General features: G+C 38.7%; 1 protein-coding gene across 19 annotated transcripts in view; it reads right to left on the bottom strand.

Moving 5' to 3' along the window:
- ZNF462 (zinc finger protein 462) overlaps positions 1-23,316 on the bottom strand; it is a 199,808-nt gene that overhangs the window by 62,161 nt on the left and 114,331 nt on the right. For 13 of the 19 annotated variants that reach the window (XM_039339108.1, XM_039339095.1, XM_039339097.1 and 10 more), the window contains 3 exons: positions 19,831-20,108; positions 11,391-11,426; positions 10,783-10,901 (listed from right to left, as the gene is read on the bottom strand). In XM_039339108.1, coding sequence (XP_039195042.1) covers positions 10,783-10,901; positions 11,391-11,426; positions 19,831-20,108 — 433 coding nt within the window. The remainder of the gene's footprint in view (positions 1-10,782; positions 10,902-11,390; positions 11,427-19,830; positions 20,109-23,316) is intronic. The other 6 variants (XM_039339104.1, XM_039339110.1, XM_039339109.1 and 3 more) reach the window with 4 other exon arrangements.

The following is a 23,316-nucleotide window of genomic DNA, read 5'->3' on the forward strand; positions in this document are numbered from 1 at the left end:
AATAACAACAGACCGACAGTGCTCACCAAGAGGGTAATAGAGAAAGGGGGACAAGGAGTGCACCCCAAAAATATCTTAGGCACACACAATTCAACCACCCCACGGAGTTAGAAGAGGATGAGGTGAAAGTAATACCACAACTCACTGACAGCCCGACAACGAATAATTGCGAACGACCGGCAGAAGACCCCTCCCTGGGAATTTGCACACAAGCAAAAAAAGCATGAGGGTTGCTAAACGGGGGAGCAGAGTCCAATGGACAACTGCGGATGGTTTGGTAGTGCGGAGGCGAGGACTACAAACAATGGATAAGAGAAAGGAAGATTGGAGTGAAAAGCAAGGAGGCCCCCCAGATGCCCTGGAGCACCCCCGGAGTGGAGCAACGTCCCCAGCAGAGGAGCGAGTATAAGAACACATCGGCCGGAAGCCCCAAGGACGGACACCCGAACATGCTCGGCAGACCACTCTGGAAGCGCCCGCACACGCGCAGAAACAGCGGGGTAAAAGATCAGGAAGACGGAGCTGAATACACAACACATTGACAGCCCCATAGAGAAGGAACGGATATGATCCAGGATGGGGGTGAAGAGAGGGAATGAACTGGAACGTTTAACACAATGCGATGGTTGGAGGCACATGAACAAAACGAGTACTAAAAAAAGGGGGGGGGGAGGAGAGAACAGTGACTCCAAAAATCAATGGGGATATGGCAGATGACTACGGATACATGAGGAAAACGATCAAAAGAAAAACAGCAAGCCCAAGACTCAATGGGATAGAAGCAGATAATTGGACACACAAGAAGGAAGCGAGTGGCCACAAAGGGGGGGGGGGAGGAGAACAGCAACTTTGGGAATCAATGGTGGGATAACAGACGGCGGTGTGTGTACGAGGAGGAGGAGGGGGGGATTGGAAGAAGAGGTGGATAATGGAATAGCAGCCTTGAAAAACACCAAGGAAACAGCCAATGCGTGCCCCCTAGGAATTAAAAAATTAAGGATGTTGGATGGACTGATGACCAGGTCCAGGAGCCGTGTGCAAATCTGGCCAGTACTATAAAAAGGGACTCCCATTGACCTACTCTTATGCTCTGATGATGTCGGTAGTGCTGAGCGACGAAAGCTTAGCATTTTATTAAACAGTTTTTTAGTTTGATATTATCCTGGTGTTCGCGTTTATTTGTTTTACTGTATGTATGTATGTAGGTAGGTAGGTAGGTCTTTGGTTAATCGGGTTTTCTCCCGCATAAAATTGGAAGTGTCTTGGCGACGTTTCGGCCAAGAAACTTCCAATTTTACACGGGAGAAAACCTGAATAACCAAAGACCAACATACAAACACCCGCGAAAACCTCAGAAAATATATATATATATATATATATATATATATATATATATATATATATGTGTGTGTGTGTGTGTGTGTGTGTGTGTGTGTGTGTGTGTGTGTGTGTGTTAACTCACATATAAATGTTTACTCCCATTGATTTATGTACGCCCTGATGAAATTGGCAGGAGCCAACGAAAGCTAGGTTGCTAACTTTTTAAAACTGTTAACGTTTTATCCTTCCGAGGTAGGTAAAATGAGGACCCAGATTGTTGGGGGCAATGTAAATATATATATATATATATATACATTGCTTACTGGTGTACACCACTTAGAGAGTGCTTGCACTTAAAGCAGTATATAAGTCTCATAAATAAATAAATAAATAAATAATACTTAAAACTTTTGTTTTATATTAAAACTTTTAACGTTTTAACTTTTCCTGGTGATCAAATTTTATTCACAATACACACACACACACACACTATGTGTGTGTGTGTATGTATGTATGTATGTATGTATGTATGTATGTATGTATGTATAAAAATATAAGAAAAGCGAACACCAGGATAAAAATAAACAGGACGGTTTAATATAAACAAGCCTGTGAGTAAAAAAGTTACTTACTGAGCTTTCATCAGTCACACTACTGACATCATCAGAGTTAAAATGCTAGGTGATTAGGGAGCTTGCCTATATACAGCTGCCTATCTCTGCACCCAACTTCTTGAACACGTCATCGGCCCATTAGCTATGTTACTCTGCAATGTGTTAAATTGATTCTCATCCGGCAGCCTGTTGGTCGATCTGATGATTGTAGCTCCCTCTCCCTGATCCTGCAAAGAACAACTATTCAGATGTTCCTGCTTCATACTCCCCCCTTCTTTTCTCTCTCTCCTTCCAAGCCGTTCGTCGTATGTATGTATGTATGTATAATAACTAAAGGAATATCATACATCCTTTTGAATCTTTAAGCATTTATTTATTCTTATTTTTATTCTATTATTCATTATTCTTATTATTCTTGAACAGAATATTACTATTCAACAGACTATTCTCAGCAGCCTTCAACTCTACATTCTTATAAAATATCCCTTAATTCAATGCTATTTATTTTAGCATGTATTCTATATATCAATCTGTATAATAAGCTTTCTTTCTCACGTTCATATATTTTTCACTAACCTGCTCAAAAACAAAATTTCTGCTTTCTAAGACTTTGGTTGGCAAAGCACCATATGCATTTCTCCAACTCTGCTCAGTGTCACATTCTGAGATCAGAATTCTACCCAAACTTTCCCAGGTATATGAGACAACCTAATTGCTGTGTAATTTTTGCATTCCTTCTTGTTATAGTTCCCTTTGTACAAAGGAACATAATGGCAGTCTTCCAATCATCAGACACAGATGAAATCTTCACACACATTATATAAATGCACAGCCATTCCAAACTACATTCTTCCTTTGACATTTCTCCAGTTCCACCATCTATAGCAATAGCACTTAAAACTTATACACTGCTTCACAGTGCTTTATAGCCCTCTCTAAATGGTTTACAGAGTCAACATATTTTCCCCAACAATCTGAGTTCTCATTTTACTGACGGAACACTGAGTCAACCTTGAGCCAGTGAGAATCGAACTGCTGGCAGAATTAGTCTGCAATACTGCCTTCTAGCCACTGTGCCACCACGGTTGCAGCTTTACCATTTTGCAACCTTCTCATAGCATCTATTAATTGCTTTTCATCATTGTTTTCTTTGAGTACTTATAGTGATAACATTCATTTCAATTCCACTGTCTGGTGTATCAATACTACTCTCACATAACTCTCTAAAAAATTTTCCCCAGTATTCTTTTATATCAATTACACACACATGGAAAACCACCACCACCACCACCTCCTGACATTTATAATTCTTTAAAGTCGTTGTGTTGCCGAAGATTTTATTTCTATTTCAAACGATTCCGATAAAACGTACGAGAAAATTCTTTCAAGATTTAAATTCGTTGGTTTTGAACTTTATTTGGCAGGGGAAAAAAGCTAGAATTAAGATGAAAACATTACAAGATGCTAAGGAAAATGGAGGTTTTGGGTTGCCGGAATGGACGTTGTATTATCAAGCATCTATGTTAACATGGGTGAAAGAGTGGATAACATTCAGAAATAAAAGGTTATTGTATTTAGAGGGGCATGATTTACAATTGGGGTGGCATGCTTTCTTATGGTACGGGAAAAACAGAGTCCATAAGTACTTTCAAAATCATTTTATAAGAAATGCCTTGTTAACGGTATGGGAAAAAATTAAAGCTAAAATATATTCAAAAATTCCAGGGTGGTTAGCAACAATGGAGGCATTTATATATCCGAACCTGGTAGACTTTGAAAAAATATGGACATATAAAGATATTTGAGATATTGATGGGAAATTAAAATCTAAACAAGAATTGGAAAATCAGGGAATTAACCTGTCCTGGTGGGCACATTTACAGATACAAAGTAGATATGAAAAAGATGTAAAAATGTATGGATTTTATAAGGATCAAACTGTGTTTGATAAGATTTTGTTAACTTCAGATGAGAAATTAATTAAGAAAATGTATAACTTTTTGTTAATTTTAGATATGGAAAGTGAACAAGTGAAAGAAACAATGATAAGATGGGCAATTTTTTTTTGGTTATAATATAGAATTAGAAAAATGGCAAATGTTATGGGAGAGAAACTATAAATTAACAATGTCAACTTCATACAAAGAAAATCTGTATAAAATGTTTTATAGATGGCATCTTCCACCAGCAAGATTAGCCAAAATGTTTAAAAATATGTCAGATAGATGTTGGAAATGTAAACATAACATAGGCACGTATTACCACATTTGGTGGACATGTGGTAAGGCAAAGGCCTATTGGAAAAATATACATATGTGGTTAGAAAAAATATTGAGCGAACAAGTGGATTTTAAACCTGAATTTTTTTTACTAGGCATTATGCCTGAAAAGACTAATAAGCAGAAACTATATTTAATTTTACACATCACTACAGCAGTGAGAATAATTTATGCACAATACTGGAAGAATGAAGGACTGCCATCAGAGGAAGAAATAATCAGGAAAATATTGGAATGTGCAGAGATGGATAGATTAACTATGAGGTTGAAAGATAAAGAAGATACAGACTACTACCAAATTTGGAACTTATTTTATTCTTGGTTAGAGAAGAGAATGAAGGATTAGGAATTGAACATGTATTAGCATAGCAAACTCCAGACAACTTGTTGATTGGAAAAATTAACATATGTTGATGAAAAAAAATTAATAATTTTTTTATATAAATATATATATAATTCTTCAAAGTCGTTTTTTTTTTTGTTAATTGCGAAGTCGTGTCCGACCCGTCGCGACCCCATGGACAATGTTCCTCCAGGTCTTCCTGTCCTCTACCATCTTCTGGAGTCCATTTAAATTCACACCTACTGCTTCAGTGACTCCATCCAGCCATCTCATTCTCTGTCGTCCTCTTCTTCTATTGCCCTCAATCTTTCCCAGCATTAGGCCCTTCTCCAGTGAGTCCTTCCTTCTCATTAGGTGGCCAAAGTATTTGAGTTTCAACTTCAGGATCTGGCCTTCTAAAGAGCAGTCGGGGTTGATCTCTTCTAGGACTGACCGGTTTGAACGCCTTGCAGTCCAAGGGACTCGCAGGAGTCTTCTCCAGCACCATAGTTCAAAGGCCTCAATTCTTTTGCGCTCAGCCTTTCTTATGGTCCAACTTTCACAGCCATACATTGCAACTGGGAAAACCATGGCCTGGACTATACGCACTTTTGTTGGCAGGGTGATGTCTCTGCTTTTTAGAATGCTGTCTAGATTTGCCATAGCTTTCCTCCCCAGGAGCAAGCGTCTTTTAATTTCTTGGCTGCAGTCCCCATCTGAGGTGATCTTGGAGCCCAGAAAAATAAAATCTGTCACTACCTCCATTTCTTCCCCATCTATTTGCCAGGAATTGAGAGGGCCGGATGCCATGATTTTGGTTTTTCTTAATGTTGAGTTTCAAGCCAACTCAAAGTCGTAAGAACAGTATATATAAATAAAATAGCAAAATAGAACAGTAAAGTATATGTCAATGGGGAATGAACCTCAGGTAGCTGGCCTAATGGGAAATAATTTCTACCTTCTAATTGTCTTTGATATGATTCCCAAAGAGTCAATTCAGCACCTGAGGGCAGGACAAGAAGCGATGGATGGAAGCTCATCAGAGGAAAATCCACCTGGAACTAAGGAGAAATTTCCTGAGAGTGAGAACAATTAGTAGTGGAACAGCTTGCCTCCTGAAGTTGTGAGTGCTCCATCAATGAAAGTTTTCAAGAAAAGACTGGACAACCATTTGTCCAGGAGGTTGGGGGTTAGATTAGAACAGGGATCCCTAATCTGTGGGCTGTAGCCCACTATTGGTCCATGGCCTCTTCACAACTGGGCCGCATGAGTGGTTGGCTGGTGCACACGCATGCTTGGAGCCTCATTTGTGCAAGTGTCCCGGACGCTCGGGGCCCTGCATGTGTGAGCATCACGGGCATTCATAGCCCCACTCGTGCAAGCGCTCGGGCCCTCACGGGTGCTCTCAGCCCCACTCATGCAAACAATGGGTGCTCGTGCAAGTGCACATGCGTGAGCACATACATGCCCCTCCCACAAAACTATCTCCTCTTTCCCCTCTCCTCCCGCTCCAGACCACCAACCCAGAAAGGTTGGTGAACTCTGGACTAGAAGACCTCCAAGGTCCCTTCCAGTCCTATGATTCTATGACTTCTAACCAGTGGTGGGATTCAAATATGTAAACAACCGGTTCTCTGTGTGAAAGTCGCTTCTGGAAATCCGTTTTAGGCCTGGGCAACAAAAAATTATCTATCGGTTCTGCCGAACTGGTGCAAACTGGCTGAATCCCACCACTGCATCAAACCCATCTTGCATTCTGATAATTTTTCATTATAAGGATCTAATGCAGCATAATAGAATTATGAATTAACCTAACTAGTTTTGGTGCCTGAACAACTGAGAACATCTGAAGATGCACTAACAAGTGAATATAATGATGTTAGATGGAAAATGTGCAAAAGGATCAAAGGACGAAGAGGAGTGCAATTAGGAATTAAGTAATAAAGGGCTTTCAAATTTAACAAGGACATAGTCTTTGATATGAAAGCAAGACTGCTCCAAGATCTGGTGGATGTTATATAATAATGCTAATTTAGGGCAATTGTTTATGATGAACAAAATTTCATTTTAAAAAACAAAATGACATTTAGGTAGAGGAAAAGTATGAATGTTGTTTTCAAGAACTACTATATAAACAGAAGTTTTTTTTTTTTTTACTGAAGCAGACTTACATTTATGGTTCAGGTTTGCCCATTCAACCTTCCTGCTATTCCTCCCCCACCAAAATTTGGGGGGAGACGGGTTAGAAAGAACCCACAAAATAATCTAATTGAAAGAATATTTATTGTTGTGCTGTCAAAATCAATTTTGACTCATGGTGATTACATAGACCAGAGGTCCCCAACCTTTTGGGCACTGGACTGTGTGAATAGCTGGGCAGTGCAAGGGTACATATGCTCACCCCCCCTCATGCCACTGTTGCCACAAATGTTGCTCAGGCAGCAACAGTGCTGCTAATATTGCGTGAGCGGCAGCATTGCCACGAACCTTGTGTGGGCAGTGGCAGTGCTGTGAGCGGCAGGTGGCCAGCAGCACGCCACACGCAGGCAGCGGCATTGCACCGCAAGCAGGCCACAGTGCAATCCTCGCGCCGGTGGTAGCATCGCTGCAAGCCTGGCAGCAATGGCACCCCAAGCTTCACACAGGCGCTGGCACTGCTAAGAGCCTCACACGCATGCTCGCAACCCCGTTTTGCATGGTGCACATGCTTGTGGCCTGTTTATATGTGCACACGCATGTGTGGCCACATTCAGGTTTGCGCATGTGCGTGTAAGGTGCCTGCCCCTTCCTCTCCCACCAGACCGCCAACCCAGAAAGGTTGGGGACCCCTGCTCTAATAGGAGGGATTGTACATTGTACATTATCATGTCCCAGGATAATGTTGCAGGATCCAATCTGAATCGATCACTGAGACCAGAGGTTTTATCTTCCAAGCTTCCGGAGGGTTCTCTCTCATCAAAAGTTCCCTGAGGATGGGCTCCGAGTCTGAAAACTCAGAAGACTAAACCTCTGGTCCCAGTGACCGATCCAGATTCGATCCTGCATTGTACATTCAGATAAATGAGCTGCTGATAGTTATCCATTTTTTCTGCACCAGGAAACAGGAGATATTCATGGGAGTGAGAACACTCACCACAAACTGATTCTAGTGTTTCTTCTAAGTACAACCCCAGTAGACCAAAATACACACTTCAGCCAGAAGTTACAACATGAGAATATGAAAATAAGAATTAACAAGAGGAAAACAAATGACAGTTCCTTAAGATGCGTTGCTAAATATATGTATAAACAAGCACATCAGGCAACTGCTGATAGAAAAATGACTGTTCCAGATGTTTAAATACGAAAAGCAGAAATGCCAACGTCTACAGCAGGATGAGTATGGCTATATATATATATATATATATATATATATATATATATATATATATATATATACACACATATATACACATACATACATACATACATACATACACACACATATTCTAAGTTTGTTCACAAAACAGAAGTTCCATACATGTAATGTTTTGGGTAAATGTTAGAATAGCAAAAAGGGCTCTGCATCCCACAAAATGAATTGTGTAGAATAAAACTAGAAAATAGAATATGGAGGTCACTAGAGAATATTATGAGAGGCTCAGTTTTTTAGTACAGAAAGGAATTATTTGAGTCCTCCATTGAGAAAGCAGCTTATAACCCCAAAATATGTTTTAGCAAGACACTAAATGCTTCAAGGCCTCTTGCTCTACTTCTGGTTATGCATCTAATAATTCAACAACCCAAATAAACCCTTTGACATTAAAAAACAAGCAAAAGATATTCTGCAAACAGACAATTGGCCTAAACTGCTTTCCAAAGGATTAGTTACATAATATACATTAGGTCAAGAATCTCAGAAAAGCGAAAGGAAATATCTGTAGCAAATCAAATGAAGAAATCTAAGTAGGATCTGTGGCGATGAAAAAAAATGATAGCATTTCAAAAGCAACACTTCATTTGTTTTTAAAAAAAGTTTCTGAATGAAATCCCCAAATTTGGCCATTTTCTATTTAAGAGTCAACTGAAACAAACACCTAGTAATATAAAAAAAATATACAGTGTAACATACCTGGGCTCGTAAGAACAACTTTATTAAGCTAGAAGAAAGGGTGAATCTAGTTTATTCCCAAAGTCCTTTTCAACTAGATGATTCTAATATAATATTCCATTTACAATGTTGAATAAATGTTTTCAGAATATGTATAAGCAATTGTACAAGCAGCCACCGTTTCTCTGCTGACTAAATAAAACAGCTGGCATTCAGAGACACTGAGCAGAAATTCCCTTAATTATCAAGATTATTAGCCACCAATAGTCATGTATATGAATGTGCTCAACCCATGTTTAAAATCATCTAGGCTAGGGGTAGAAAATACCACAAGTTAATTCTATACTCGATCAAAATAGAACTGAATAAACAGTATCTCTGTCATATCTAGCTGGGAAATAAAATGCCAGTTTTGAATTGAAATATAATTGTGGGGAAAAAATTGTCAAGGTAGAAATATGTCATATGATCCTGATATGTAAACTTGGTAGAACTGTAGCATCACAGAACACAATGAAGATCACATAATCACATCTTGATACTTAGGACTAAGTTATAGAGCAGGAGTTCTCAACCTTGGCAACTTTAAGACGTGTGGACTTCAACTCCCAGAATTCCTCAGCTTTGCTGGCTGAGGAATTCTGGGAGTTGAAGTCCACACGTCTTAAAGTTGCCAAGGTTGAGAACCCCTGTTATAGAGGATCACAAACATTGTATTTTTAGGCTAAACATTCCTGAAATAATATAAACTGGAACAACTGACTTCAGCAATATAGTTTCCTAAATATCTGATCTCAAAATTATATACAGTACAGAAACTTGAATAATGGGGCCAATCTACCCTCCCCCCAATTTTTGGGACTAATTGATACATGAAACCAAAGCTCATCAGAAATGAATTCATAATAGGACAGAACATGACAGCCAATCAAAGACTACGCTGTACTTATTGAAGAACTAAGTCTTACAAGAACGATCACAGACACAACTATAAAAAATAATATTTGCAACTACCGTTATCCAATATTTGGTAACACTATTTTAAATGAGAACCATCTTTGCTTTAACAAACTTGTATCTTTTTCAGTAACTTTAATTTTGAAGCCCACAGCTATTATTGAAGTTCTAGATTTTGAAATGTATGCCCATTAACTAATGAATTGGCAGGCTGTACTTAATTATTTTTGAACTATTGTTATTTATGTTTCTGGTGAAGAACACGGTCAAAATTGTAACTGTCAGATTAAATTCTCATTTAACAAACTCATCTAACTTCCCTATGCTTTACTAAATAGACTACACATTATAATACTTACTAGAATTTAGGTAAACTATAGAAATTGAAGTTTCAGGAATATTACTTATTAAAATATTCATGGTTTCCCACATTTTAATTCAAAAATCATAAAGTGTCTGCTGGGGAAAAGAAAAGCACCTAGCATGCCTTGGGTTAATACATAACACATAGCGATTCTTGATCAGAATGTGTTTTCTTAGAATACACATGCTTCAAAATGTACATTTAAGCATGATGATCTGTACATAAATGTCTATTAAAGTGTGTACGCCATTCTTGTTGCTTATTCTCACTGAACCATACAGCAACATCGTATGTCCATGTCCTTATAAAAGTGTTCAATATGTGATATTTGCAGAGTTACAAAAAAGCAGATTGTTAACGTAAACACAAAATTATGCCAAACAACAAAATACACAAGGAACAATGGCTATGATTAGGCTCAAAACAAAGTGTAAAATTACACCGCTTAATCTGAATATGAACATTTGGCACAGCTCTTTTCTTTCAACCTGATTAACATTTACTATCCAAAGGGGCTGGCTGTTCTGCTGCAGCCTAAGCTCTTAATTCAACCTCTTGCCCTGGTTTCCACCCTAGTAGAAGTTTAATTATGGCTCTGGAATTAAGTTCCAGCCTGTGTCTAATTTAGGATCACCTAACTCAGTTGGTTCAATTCCAGCTTAAGATCTGCTGAATGGAGAATTAGCTTAACTTAAGCACTTTTCCCCTAATTGGCCCCAAGGCTCACTTTAAAGGCTGCAAGCTACTGTTAATTGAAGAGGCTACAGCAGCAGAAAACAGTGAGGGGGGGGGGAGTAAAGGGACCTTCTTGTTATGAAACTCAGGAAGAGACTTACCAGCATGGACTTTGAGTAGGTGAGTTTTCAGCCGGCTATTGTAGGAGGACTTGAAAGGGCAGAGTTTGCAGCGGAATGGTTTGTGATGTCCGTGGTGTGCTTGCATATGGCGATCCAAACTTGGTAGGAGAAAAGCAGCAATGGGAAGCAAAAGAAAGAAAGAAGCAAAAAATATCAATCATTTCAACTAGTACGGGACGGCTAAAGACATTTACTGTACCATCTGCACCAGCACAAATGTATTTTCTTTTCACGGAAGAGATGCAGGAGCATGAGTATTTATTATTTATTGGATTTATATCCTGCCTTTTGTTCAGGAGCTGAAGGTAGTGTACCCTAGAGCTCCCTCCTCCGATTTCTCCCTATAACAGCATCACCATGTGCTAGGTAGGACAGAGCGTGAATGATGGGCCCAAAGTCACCAGGGAGCTTAGGCAGCTGAGAGTGGGCAAGAAACTGGTCTCTCCTCTCCTAATCTAATACCGTCACCACCACTAGCCCCCTAAGCCAGATCTCTCCAGTGCCCCCCTCGATGGGTTAGAAAGCTCAAGCAATAGCAATTCAGGGCAGAAAGAAGGAAGAAAAGGAGAAGTATCACACAACTGTACCTCTGCCAGAAGAGTGGACATGAGTCTTCTGAAGGGCTGAGGAGGAAAGGAAGAAAGTGGTCACCTATATCCAATATGCTCCCTAGTCAAATTAGCTTCTCCTCATGGGACCATGTGCACTGGTCCTACACCTGTCTGTGGCCAGGTCCATCTTTTTTTTTCTTTTTCTTTTTTGACTGAAGTCTCAGCTCACAAAACTCAAGGTAACCACTTCTTCTGTCTCCACTATAGCAACGGCAATAGCACTTATACGCTGTTTTATAGTGCTTTACAGGACTCTCTCAGCGGTTTACAGTCAGCATTTCCCCCCCCCCCAACCATCTGGGTCCTCGTTTTATTGACTTCGGAAGGATGGAAGGCTGAATCAATCTTGAGCAGGTCAGGATCGAACCCCTGGCAGTGGAATGCAGAGTTAGCCTGCAATGCTGCATTCTAACCATTGCGCCACCATTATAGTTACAGCTCTGATAACGTGAAAATGATTAAACTGAGAAGCTGTTTATTGTTCATTTATTAGATCTGTTAAGGTCACCCAACTCTAAGATGACTCTTGGCATTGTACCATAACTCCAATGCATATATTAAAAACATAACTAAAAATCACATCACTGTCTGGACCAAAACAAGACTCCCAAAATGGGGGGTGGGGAATAAAAACCTAAACAGGAGCTCTACAAACACCTTAATTTCAAGCCAGAAACACAGCCAGGTCTTAAGAAATCAAGGAGAGAGACAACTGTGTGTATCTCCAAGGGAATGCTGTGCCAAAAGGCAAGGTGTGTGACAAGGAAGGCAGATATGTTCTGTTTCTCAAACCAAGCTTCTCGTAATTTGTCCTAAGACTCAGAAAGAATATTATCTTGTGTGGGATGATGGTGATGGCGAGGATCATAGATGCACAGCTGTCTCAATACCCCTTTTCTTACACAGAAGCACACACACTAAGTACCAGGGCTAAAGATGCCATTGAATTTATCCAATCCTTGCCTCTGTTTACACACACAAAATTTTAGAAGTTGAAAGCACTCACTTTTTTAATTCTATTAATAGCCTGCATAGTTGAATATGACTGCAGCCTGCATAATTGAATATGACTGCTACTATGAGAAGAGGTAGATAGGTGACTTTCAATAGCTAACCTCTTTCTAAGTATGCTATAGCATGAAGTACTTCTCTTTTCATCTAACAATTGTCCATATATTTCAGTCTTTCTCAGCTGAAATAAAAATATTCAGCAGACAGTTGAAGTTCCTGCTTCCTACTAGGAGAAAAAAATGCTGTGAATTTTTGCACCAAAGAAGACATTTGCCTAGGGGTGCTAGATCCACAACTCCTATTTAATTGAAAACAACTGAATAACTAAAATGAAATTAGGATTGTGAGAGCCACCAACAGAATATGAATGAAACAGATCCATTCAAGATACTGATTCCAACAAAAGTAAGCCATATTTCCTAAAAGTCATGCAAATATGTGGGAGAAGTTGGTTTCCTTGTTGGCTATCTATTTGAACAGTTTAAAAAAAATGTCCTTGCTATAAATTTTCACCCCCAGGTGAAAAGTATCCCCAGTACTTTTAATTATTCTCTGCTGGGTAGAATGATCAACACAGAAGTAAAATAAGACTAATGTAATTTACCAATTAAAATGTAATTTAAAATTATTTCATAAAAACAGCCATCAACCCGAATGGTTGGTAAGATTAACCTAAAATGAAGAGCAGGAATTTTTTATTTTTGGGGGGGCACAACCTTTCAAAGGTGTGTTTTAGAGTTTCCCAAAGCCTCTCCGAAGCTCATCTTTTCAAAGCAGCCACATCAAGTTGCTCCTGGCTGTCTCTATGCTTTCAGACACAACCTCTTCAATGAGGAAAAAATGCAAAACGCACACCTGAAAGAAGTGCTTTCATACATTCTGAAACCAGTTTTCAAACTATTTGACAGCTGTAGTGGAAAACACCAAGTTGGAGAAAACCAAAGGTATATATAAACCTAACACTTTTCTGGGGTCCTTCAGATGATAATAGCCAGAGGAAAGAAATAGGAAATACTAGTTTGTATTTTTACTTAATGATAGTTTACCATTAGTTCAAACTGAAAACTGGGACTAATCGTATTTATGTCTGGTATAACAAGTTAATTTTTTACATTAATTTTCACTAAACAAAAGGTAGGGTTAACTACAATTTAAGGTTAGATATAATAAACTATGGCTGAACAAATATTTGAAGTTTAACATTCTGAATTTTTAGCTATTCCACCAAATGACCAGAGAGAATACTAAGAAAGAATTCATTAACAGATCACTAAAATTGATTCAAGTATTATATTTCATATGCACAGCTGGCTCTCTTCAGTTATCACTGTTAACAACAGTTGCCAAACAAATAAATGAAATATGAAATTACACAACCTTGTTTCTGTTTAATTTTAGCCCAGAATCAAAGTCATTATTTTATAATACCATCTGCACTTCTGTTTTCTAATTTGGATATTTTTTACTTTAAAAAAGTATGGTTAACATCCTCAAAACACTTATTTGACCATGTGAATTACAAATTAATTTTAATCCCTTTATTCACTAATAAGATTAGCATTTTTGTTCCTGTATTATCACTCATTTTTTTTAATATATATATTCTTTGGTAGGATAAATTGGAAATAATGTAACTTTTTATCAATACTAAGGTGACAATGTAAGTAAAACATTAAAAACCTGACTATTTCATTATTACCTTTCACTGAATCTACAGAATACAAAATATAATTTTGATTAATGCATAACTTGGAGAAATATATTAATGAAGAAATAATACTGAAGAATGAACAAACCAATTATCTTACTAAAATATTGAGAGTATAATTTCCACAATAAACTTTATTTTAAGATATTAGTAGAAGACTTATCCTAAAGGAAATCCAGGAACTTAAAAAAAAATAATAAAATGGAGCCCGAAGGACTTTAATTTTAAATTTAATTAGAATATTTTTAAAGAATTGTTTTAAAAAGAACCAAAATGGCAAATCCTTTCCCTGTCTCCCCATAAAATTAGCCCCCTAGTGGCCTCATTTTTCTATTCAAAGTGAATAGAAATAAATAAATAAATCTCTTCTCCTAGAAGACTGACTCAGGAAGACTAAAATACAAGAAGCTGGTGCTATCAAGAAAGAAGAAACTGGGGAAAATCTAGTAATAGCTAAACAATACAAATTGGGAGCCTGCATGGCAGTTATGGATTATTATCATTAATGTTATTAATATAATAATCATTAATGTTACTATTATATTTTTACTTCACCTTTTGGAATAGTAGAATAGAGCTGGAAGGGACCTTGGAGGTCTTCTAGTCCAGCCTTCTGCTTAAGCAGGAGAACCTATAGCATCTCAGATGGGTGACTGTCTAGTCTCTTCTTTAAAATCTCCAGTGATGGGAGTGCCCACGATTTCTGGAGTCAAGCTGTTCCATTGGTTGATTTTCCGAACTGCCAGGAAGTTTCTCCTTAATTCTAGGTTGCTTCTCTCTTTGATCAGTTTCTCCCAACCATTGTTTCTTATCCTTCCCTCTGGTGCTCTGATGAACGTGACCCCCTCTTCCTTGTGGCAGCCCCTCAGATACTGGAATACTGCTATCATATCTCCCCTATTTCTTCTTTTCTTTAGACTAGCCAAACCCAAGTCCCGCAGCCGTTCATATCTTTAGACACACACAAACACGCGCGCGCGCAAGGCCCTTGCCTCTGATTTTCTCCAGAACAATAATCCTGTGAGGTGAGTTAGGCCGAGAGTGAATGACGGTCTGAAGTCACCCACAGGCTTTTATGCCTAAGAGTATTATCCAGAATGTAGGCCTGTGGAAATGACCTAGAGGTGCATCACAGAGACAATGTCCTCTTTGTTTGGGCAAGGAGGCAATATAACCTGCATTAGGGAAGCTTTTGGCATCACTTTGAAGCCTTCCTGTTGTATCTTGCTTTTCTCAGCTGCAAACTCAGAAAATGACATCAGCAGCGTTGGAGAAAGCTAAGAGGATTACATTCTCTTGCAGTTTCCTTCTAGCCTTCTCCAGTATTTGCATACGCCAAAATAGGCTTCTGGGCAGCTTATATGCAGAAGCTTTTTCTGACTTTCCCAAGTGGTGAAGGATGCTGAGGAAGGGCTGCAGTGAGGAACAATCTGGAACAACACGGTCACTTCTCTTTATAAGAAACGGTTTCTTGCTTTACAAGCAGCTTCAAGGCAATGCTTCTCTCAAATCTTTAAAACATTCTTTTCTAGAAATGTGTGGCCCTAATGCACAGTGCCCTTGAACCAAAGTATATCCATTTCTATGGATGACAGAAAGGCTGAACCCTGAAGAATCCTAGCTAGTACCCACACTAACACTGCATCCATCACATCTCCTCAGAAAATAGCAACAAAGCAGTGCTGTTGTTTTTATTAAATATGGGTACCCTAAAACATGTAGGGAAAATCTTCACAGATTGTACCAATATGTCTCCCACACAAGCTGAAGGATAATTATTTGCATCAGTCCTGATACCTGCAAGATCTCAAGTTTTCTATAAACTGAAGGATTTGGGAAGATCTTACAAGGAGCAGCATCTCCACCATTCTGACGGTGGAAACTCTGCATGTTCCTAACAGCTTTAGAAAACTCTTCACTAGATGGATCTCAGATTTTTATCTGTACCAGGAAAATATCCTAAAATGGAAAGCTTTTCCTGGTAATAGTTAAGATTGCCTTGTTTTGGTTCCAGATGGTAATGACAAAGCTGACAGAATGAAATTCTGCCTCAAAATTGTAGCCCAACTGTAATAGTTTACGCTTAACTTGAGTGCCTATTTACAAACTTAATGGCATTATAAACGTTGTGTTCTTAAAAGATTTTTATTTAAACAAATTATTCTGTAAATACTATCATGATTTCAAATGGGCCAGACCTAGAGATTATTTACCTCCATCCAATATTTCATTTCCTGTTAGATAATAACAATGCATCATTTATTTCTGTGAGCTTATGGAAGAACCTAAACAAGGAAGGAACTTCTCTAGACTGACAGGTGGACAAGATGAACTTGAAAGACTTGTATTAATTAGCTCCCACTTCCAACTGGTACATTTTTACTACCCATGTTTGTAGATTACTACATTTGTTTCCTTAAACTCCATACTCAACCTAAATCCCAACATCCCTTGCCTGTTCCATTCTCATCTGAGACCTTACTGCTTACAGCTAAATTTGAAGCAGTAAAGTTATGATCCTTTGATGTAACTAAAGCAAATGAAGTACACAACGTATTTGCATTACCTTAAACAGATTTCCTTCCTAATCCAGTATATTTCCTCCTTGGAACACCATCCCACAAGATCTATCTATACTCTCATCCCTGGCATTCTGAAAGCTATGAAAAGACCTGCATTTTTAAAGGGCTGAGACATGAGCGGGTTTATAATGAGTTTTTTAAGGAGAGCCAGTTTGGTCTAGTGGTTAAGGAACTAGGTTAGAAACTAGAAAACTATGAGTTCTAATCCCACCTTAGACATATCATTCAATCTCTCAACCCACATGGTCAATTCCTGTTGCAACCACTGAATCAACACTTGGTTGATTTGAAAAAAACAAAAACAAAACAAAACAAACCAGACCCTATTGTCAGAAACTATTAGAAAGGAAAAAAAATGTATGACTAGTTTCTTAAGACTTTTCATTTTTATGTCACATAGTTTTATGACCAGAGCCCTATAATTATTTGCTAGTAATGAATACAAAATTATAATTTGTACATTTGTTTTATTATGTATAACATTGCGGTGAGCTGTTTAGCGGCTTGATGACTCAAGTGGCATAAATGCATCTGTAATCAATCAATCACAATCAGTCAATCAGTCACAGTCCTTTACTTCAATCCGGGTCTGCCTTACCTTATAAATCAGGCTATTTTGCATAGAAACCCAATTCCATAATGTAAAAGACATGAAGTTACACTATAGATCAGGGATGTCCAATTTTGGCAGTTTTCAGACCTGTGGGCTTTTAACTTCCAGAATTCCTCAGCCAGCTGGGGAATTCTGGGAGTTGAAGTCCACCAGTCTTAAAATTGCCAAGTGTGGACATTCCTGCTTTAGATTATTTGGGATGTTAAAAAGAAATGCAGTAAAGGAAGCAGCACAAACACAAGCAGACTGTGTTTTCTCTCCCTGCTTTCTAATTCTCATCTAAATGCAGACAAACTTGAATTTCTCTTGTAAAAGATGACTGTTCTATGACTTTTTCAAGGGATACACCTGTACATGTTGATAAGCGTAACTCACTTTTGCATTCTCTTCCTTATTTCTTGGCATCTTCAAATGTCACAATGTATAGTATTTTTTTCACCATTACTATGTATAAGGGGAGGTGTGTCTCTAAATAACTTCAGTTTAATTTAAAGAAACAGATTAATTTATTTAATTTCTTTTTAGATAAAACATAAGATTATCTTTTAGTATATTCCCTCCCCTCCCCCCTTTGGAGGGCAAGATAAGAATTCAGCTTTTTGGTTCCTACTGTTTTCTAAAGCCTGATCTTAAGCCTGCTTACTCAGAAGTTTGCATTTTGTTGATATGACCTTATGAGTAAGTATGTTTAAAATTATAGCTTCACCATGGCTGCCTTGTTTTGCTTCATCAGCTGCACCTGGAGTACAATACAAGTGCGCTGACCAGTGTTTTCCATAAAGAATAGGAAAACAGAAAGGCAAGAAGGGATTTCCAGCACAGACAACTCAGTGGTGACATACCACAGAAATAGAATGAGGGGAAAGATTCCTAGTGGAGAATTATCTTTAATTTTTTCTGTCATACATTTTTGTAATACTCTAGTGCAGGGGTAGGCAATCTTGGCTCTTTTGTGACTCATGGATTTCAACTCCCAGAATTCCTGAGCCAGCATAGCTAGCTGAAGAATTTTGGGAGTTGAAGTCCACGAGTCATAAAAGAGCCAAGGTTGCCTACCCCTGCGTCTAGTGTGAAATTGCAAAAATGTTTTACAGGCATTCACAATTCTGATCCAGTCAATTTACCTATCAATAATACGTTCACTTATCAATAGTTTTTCTAGCAAGTATCAAGTATCTGTCAAGCCCCTGGGCTCCACACGAACTGGTGGGGGGGGGGAGGAACGGAGCAGCCAGCTGAAGCCAAGCAACCGACATCCGTGCACCACCTGCAGACGACCCCCGTGTGCCGCTCGAAACCCAAAGGCCAGCTGGGCGTCGGAGACGGGCCAGCTGGCGTCATAGGGGCCGCTTCTCCCATGGCCGCCTCTTCCTTGTTGCTGAAAACTGAGGAGGGAGCCGGCTATGGCGCCTAACAGCTGGGCGTTGGGAACTTTGCCTGACGCACTGTCGGTGGCCGGGGAGGATGCTGGCTGCCGCGCGAAGTTGCTGAGCTCTGGAAGGGCTGCCTGACGCTCTCACACACTGCGGAGCAACGTCGACGGCTGGGGGAAGAAAGCTGGTTGCCGGGTGAGGCAGCTGGACAGTGAATGGTTGTCGAGTAGGACAGCTGGTCCTGCCGAGGCCATGTGGCCCAGAGAGGGCACCTGACAGAGGAATGGCTACAGTGATATGTCCGGAGGGGGTGGGTGTCGGAAATTGAACTGCGGCTTTTACCTGCATGGACCGGATGCTGGCTTGCTGATTGGGGTGGGTTTGGAGGGCAGGGCACGTCTATGTAAGGCACTTGGAGCAAACCACTCCCAGTGCTGACTTTCATTTTGCCTGCATTAAACTCTTGTTGGTCACTTTGTTCCTGTGTTCCTGGAGTTTGTTTTCAGCAGACAAAGGACAATTGACAGTATCAAGAAAACCAAGCAGGGGAAAAAACATGGACTTATCCACAGGAGGAATGCAGAAATCCAACAGAGGTCAAAGTTTAACATAGCAGGCCTAAATAAACTTAGTTCTGTGGAGGGGGAGTGAAAAAGTTTGGTTTTACTTTCCATTTCTACACCTTACATTGTACAACCTCTACGGAACAGACTGGTTGATCCAATCTCTTATCTAGCTTGTAAGAAATTGAGGGTTATAGACCCACAACATTTATAAATTCACAATTAAAAAAAAATCACTGAAATGCATGAGCTGGTTTCAACATAGATTTCCATTTACAACTGAAAATCTAGGATTTATGGGGCTTACATTTCAATTTCTATATTTCTACAATGTAATTTTGGCTGGTTCAAGGGTTGAAAAGCCAAAATAACTGCTGATTAAGAATTACTGGGGGCTTACTGTGATCCATACATAGGTATCTTTGATATTAGTTGAGAACCATACAGTAAAACTAATACATAGAGAAAATAAGAACATTTGCTTTGGTTTGAGTACATCTGTATGGTCTTCTGAATGTAGGCAAATGAACATTAGGAATCAGAAATAGTAAGTAACGCAAACTTACTTGTGCCTGAATGCAGAAACAAAGGAACAGTACTGGCAGCTGTACTTGTCTTCGCGAGTAAACATGGCCAGTGCCAAGTGACTCCTCTCGTGCGACCGTAGACCCTGCATAGACATCAAAACCCGATCACACTGGCTGCAATGGTAGCCACCAGGTCTGGTTTCATCCTCCAGTGATGGTCCAGATTCAGCTTCTGCAAGTTCCATAGTGGCCATATGGTCTTTGGCTCCCTCAACACCCTCCAAGAAAGCTGCATGTGAAGGATCTTCAGCTTCCTGCTAAAAGACACACATCCCCCCCAAAGCCATCAATTCTCTCTCCCTTCTGCCCTATGGTTACCATTATATCTATGGATGCCTAACAATTTCTTCCGGTAGTAGTAAATCTTAAAACCCAGTTATGCAATCTGAGTGAAGATGTCTTTGGAAGCGACATATGGCTGTTCCATTAGTGGTGATCAGCATGGCTGGAGCACACTCTGTTGCTAAAACCTTCTCTTTTTTTCAGAATAATTCACTTCATTAGGTAGAAATGCCCCAGTTTTGAGGAAATGCCAATATTCCTTATATAAGATTGTTGGAATGTTATCTCACCTTCTTTTGGCTTCCTAGACACTACACTATAAGCCAGGTGTCTTCAAACTTGGCCCTTTAATGACTCATGGACTTCAACTCCCAGAATTCCTCGGCCAGGCATGCTGGCTGAGGAATTCTGGGAGTTGAAGTCCATGAGTCATAAAAGGGCCAAGTTTGAAGACCCCTGCTATAAGCATTCAATTTTTTTTTTTGCAGATTTGCCCAAACAAATATTTTTCAAACTATTTAACTGGCAACTATATACTGGCTTCTATAGATCTGTTCAAAAAAAAAATCCAAGCTTGAATAAAATAATATAGATTTAATTTGGGGGGTGGGGGTGAGCAGGGATAAGAAAAATATCAAAAAAGACTACATAGTATTCATTATGTCTCACCTACTGGGCATGTTCAGCTTATTTGCATTAATTTATAGAATATATCAATCTGTCAGCCTTAAATAAAGATCCACAGATGGTTTACTAACCACCATTACCAGAAGGCATATAAGCTCTGGTCATGGCCTGTAACAACTTGGGAAGGAAATAAATTTGTATAAAATATTTACTGCCACATTTGTAGAATGAGCGTTTTCCCATGAAATAGCATGTTATTCGTAAAAAGATAGGACACATAACAGAATGCAAATAAGGGGCCATTTGCAGCAAGTTTAATTTATTGTACTAACATATCTCATACCAAGATTTAATTAAAGAAGTTATCTCTAAATGAAAGCTACAGTAAATTTAACTTTAAGAGTGAGTATAGTCTGAATTAAAAACAGAAGTTCATGTTTTGCAGCAATTACAGGTGAATTATGTAGAAAATATGCCCAATGGATAAGCAGGCCTTGATTCGATACTTTTTCATAATTTATAGCTATGAAGAATTTTATATAAATAAATGCACAGCAGGCAGTAACGTTCTAAACAGAAATGCGTATCATTATATAACAAAACATTTCCTTAAAAATAAAACACGGGAAGAAAGCTATGGAAGCCACCACGACTTCAGCCTTGTCCGTGGAAACTTTGGGCAGCAGTTCTTCTGTCTTCTGAGGTTTTACATGTAATACTCAAGAATTGCTTCTCGTATAAAAGGAAGCAAACAGCTCCTTTTTAGAAGACAGAAAGTAGTTCAAAACAAAGAATCCTAAAGCAGCATATACCAAGAACTTCCAAGCTTTAGAGATGTTAGCTCAAATCTTTTCTCAAGGTTCCACAAAAGACCAATAACTATTGAGCAGGTCTATTTGTTGTAAGCCGCCCAGGGTTGTTGACTGTCAGGCAGCGTACAAGTTTAATACAGGTAGTACAACGACCAGAATTGAGCCCAAAATTTGGGTTGCTAAGTGAGACAGTTGTTAAGTGAATTTTGGCCCATGTTATGATTTTTCTTGCCACTTTTGTTAAGTCAATCACTGAAGTTGCTAAGTTAGTAACAGGGTTGTTAAGGAAGCTTCCCCATTGATTTTGCTTGTAAGAAGATCGTAAAAAGTGATTACACGACTCTGGGATACTGCAACTGTCGTAAATATGAGTCAGTTGCCAAGCGTCTGAATTTTGATCGTGTAACCATGGGGATGCTGCCACAGTCTTAAGTGCAAAAAATGGTCATAAGTCACTTTTTGTAGGTAATTACTACAAAGAGTGTATATATTTAATTTTACATATATTAACTGCAGCAAGAATTGTATTCACTAATATTGGAAAAATGAAGGTCTACCAGCAGAGGAAGCGTTAATTAAAAAAAAATCTTAGAGTGTACAAAAATGGATAGATTGACATTGAAAATGAAAGAGAAAGAAGACTCAGTTTATTTTAGAACATGGGATATTTTTTTATCATACTTTTTTATATATGTCACTTTTTTCAATGCCATTGGAACTTAGAATAGTTGCTAAATGAACTGTTGTAAGTTAAGGACTACCTGTAATAATAATGCTTGGATCCGGAAATATGCTACTCAGATACATTACAACATCCTAGATTCTTGGGAAGAACTTAATGCATATGAAAGCCAACACTAGCTAAAGAATTGGCAGCACTGACTTCACATTGTTGTACATAGCTAATAATATCAGGAGTGAGTTATCCAAACTGATGCAAATCAAGGCCAGAATTGGAAACAAAAAAATCATCAAATGATTCAAAGCGCAGATTGGGCAAAGAAGCAAAAGAGCAGATCCTCAGCTTGTTGAAGTTCACACAAACTGATTATAAACAAGGACATAACATAATCACCAAAATGATTCACTAGAAAATCTGTGTCAGTAATGAAATACTGGTGGGAACGTTAAGAGTTAAGAAAGTAGGTGAAAATGAGCAGGTTAAAATATTGTGACTTTTCAGAATACAGACTGATAGTCTTGGCTCATAACACACCAGATTTAACCGGGGTCGAAAGGGAAGTGTGGATAACTGATGTGGCAATTCTAGGAGACATAATTGGAAGATAAAGAATTGGAGAAGATTGCAAAATATCCCAAACTGAAAATTAAAAGTTAAAAGATTATGGCATAAATCAGTCATGGAGGTCCCACTGGATATTGGCGCAAAAGGTGCCGTATCAAAAAATTGGGGGTGGCACTTAAGAAAATCTACACGTTGACAAAATTTCCAGCCGCAGTTACAAAGGCCTACACTGTTTGGATCCACACATGTGCTATGCTGATGCATTAGGACAACCTAAATTCTTGGGAAAAATTTGACTAGGAAGGTCAACACCAGCAAACAACGGGCAGGTATGATTTCACACTGTTGTGTTATAATAACATTAATATGGGTGCATCATATTCTGCCCACAAGGAACTAGGTTTTATGTCCAATAAAAAGAAGGAAAGAAAGCTACATTAAAAATCATGTTATAAATGCTGATATTTATTTCTGGATTGTGGTGTCTGATCCACAAAA

This window comes from Crotalus tigris, unplaced genomic scaffold, assembly GCF_016545835.1.
Source record: "Crotalus tigris isolate CLP2741 ecotype Arizona unplaced genomic scaffold, ASM1654583v1 scf7180000017729.2337069, whole genome shotgun sequence".
In the NCBI taxonomy this organism is placed as follows: domain Eukaryota; kingdom Metazoa; phylum Chordata; class Lepidosauria; order Squamata; family Viperidae; genus Crotalus; species Crotalus tigris.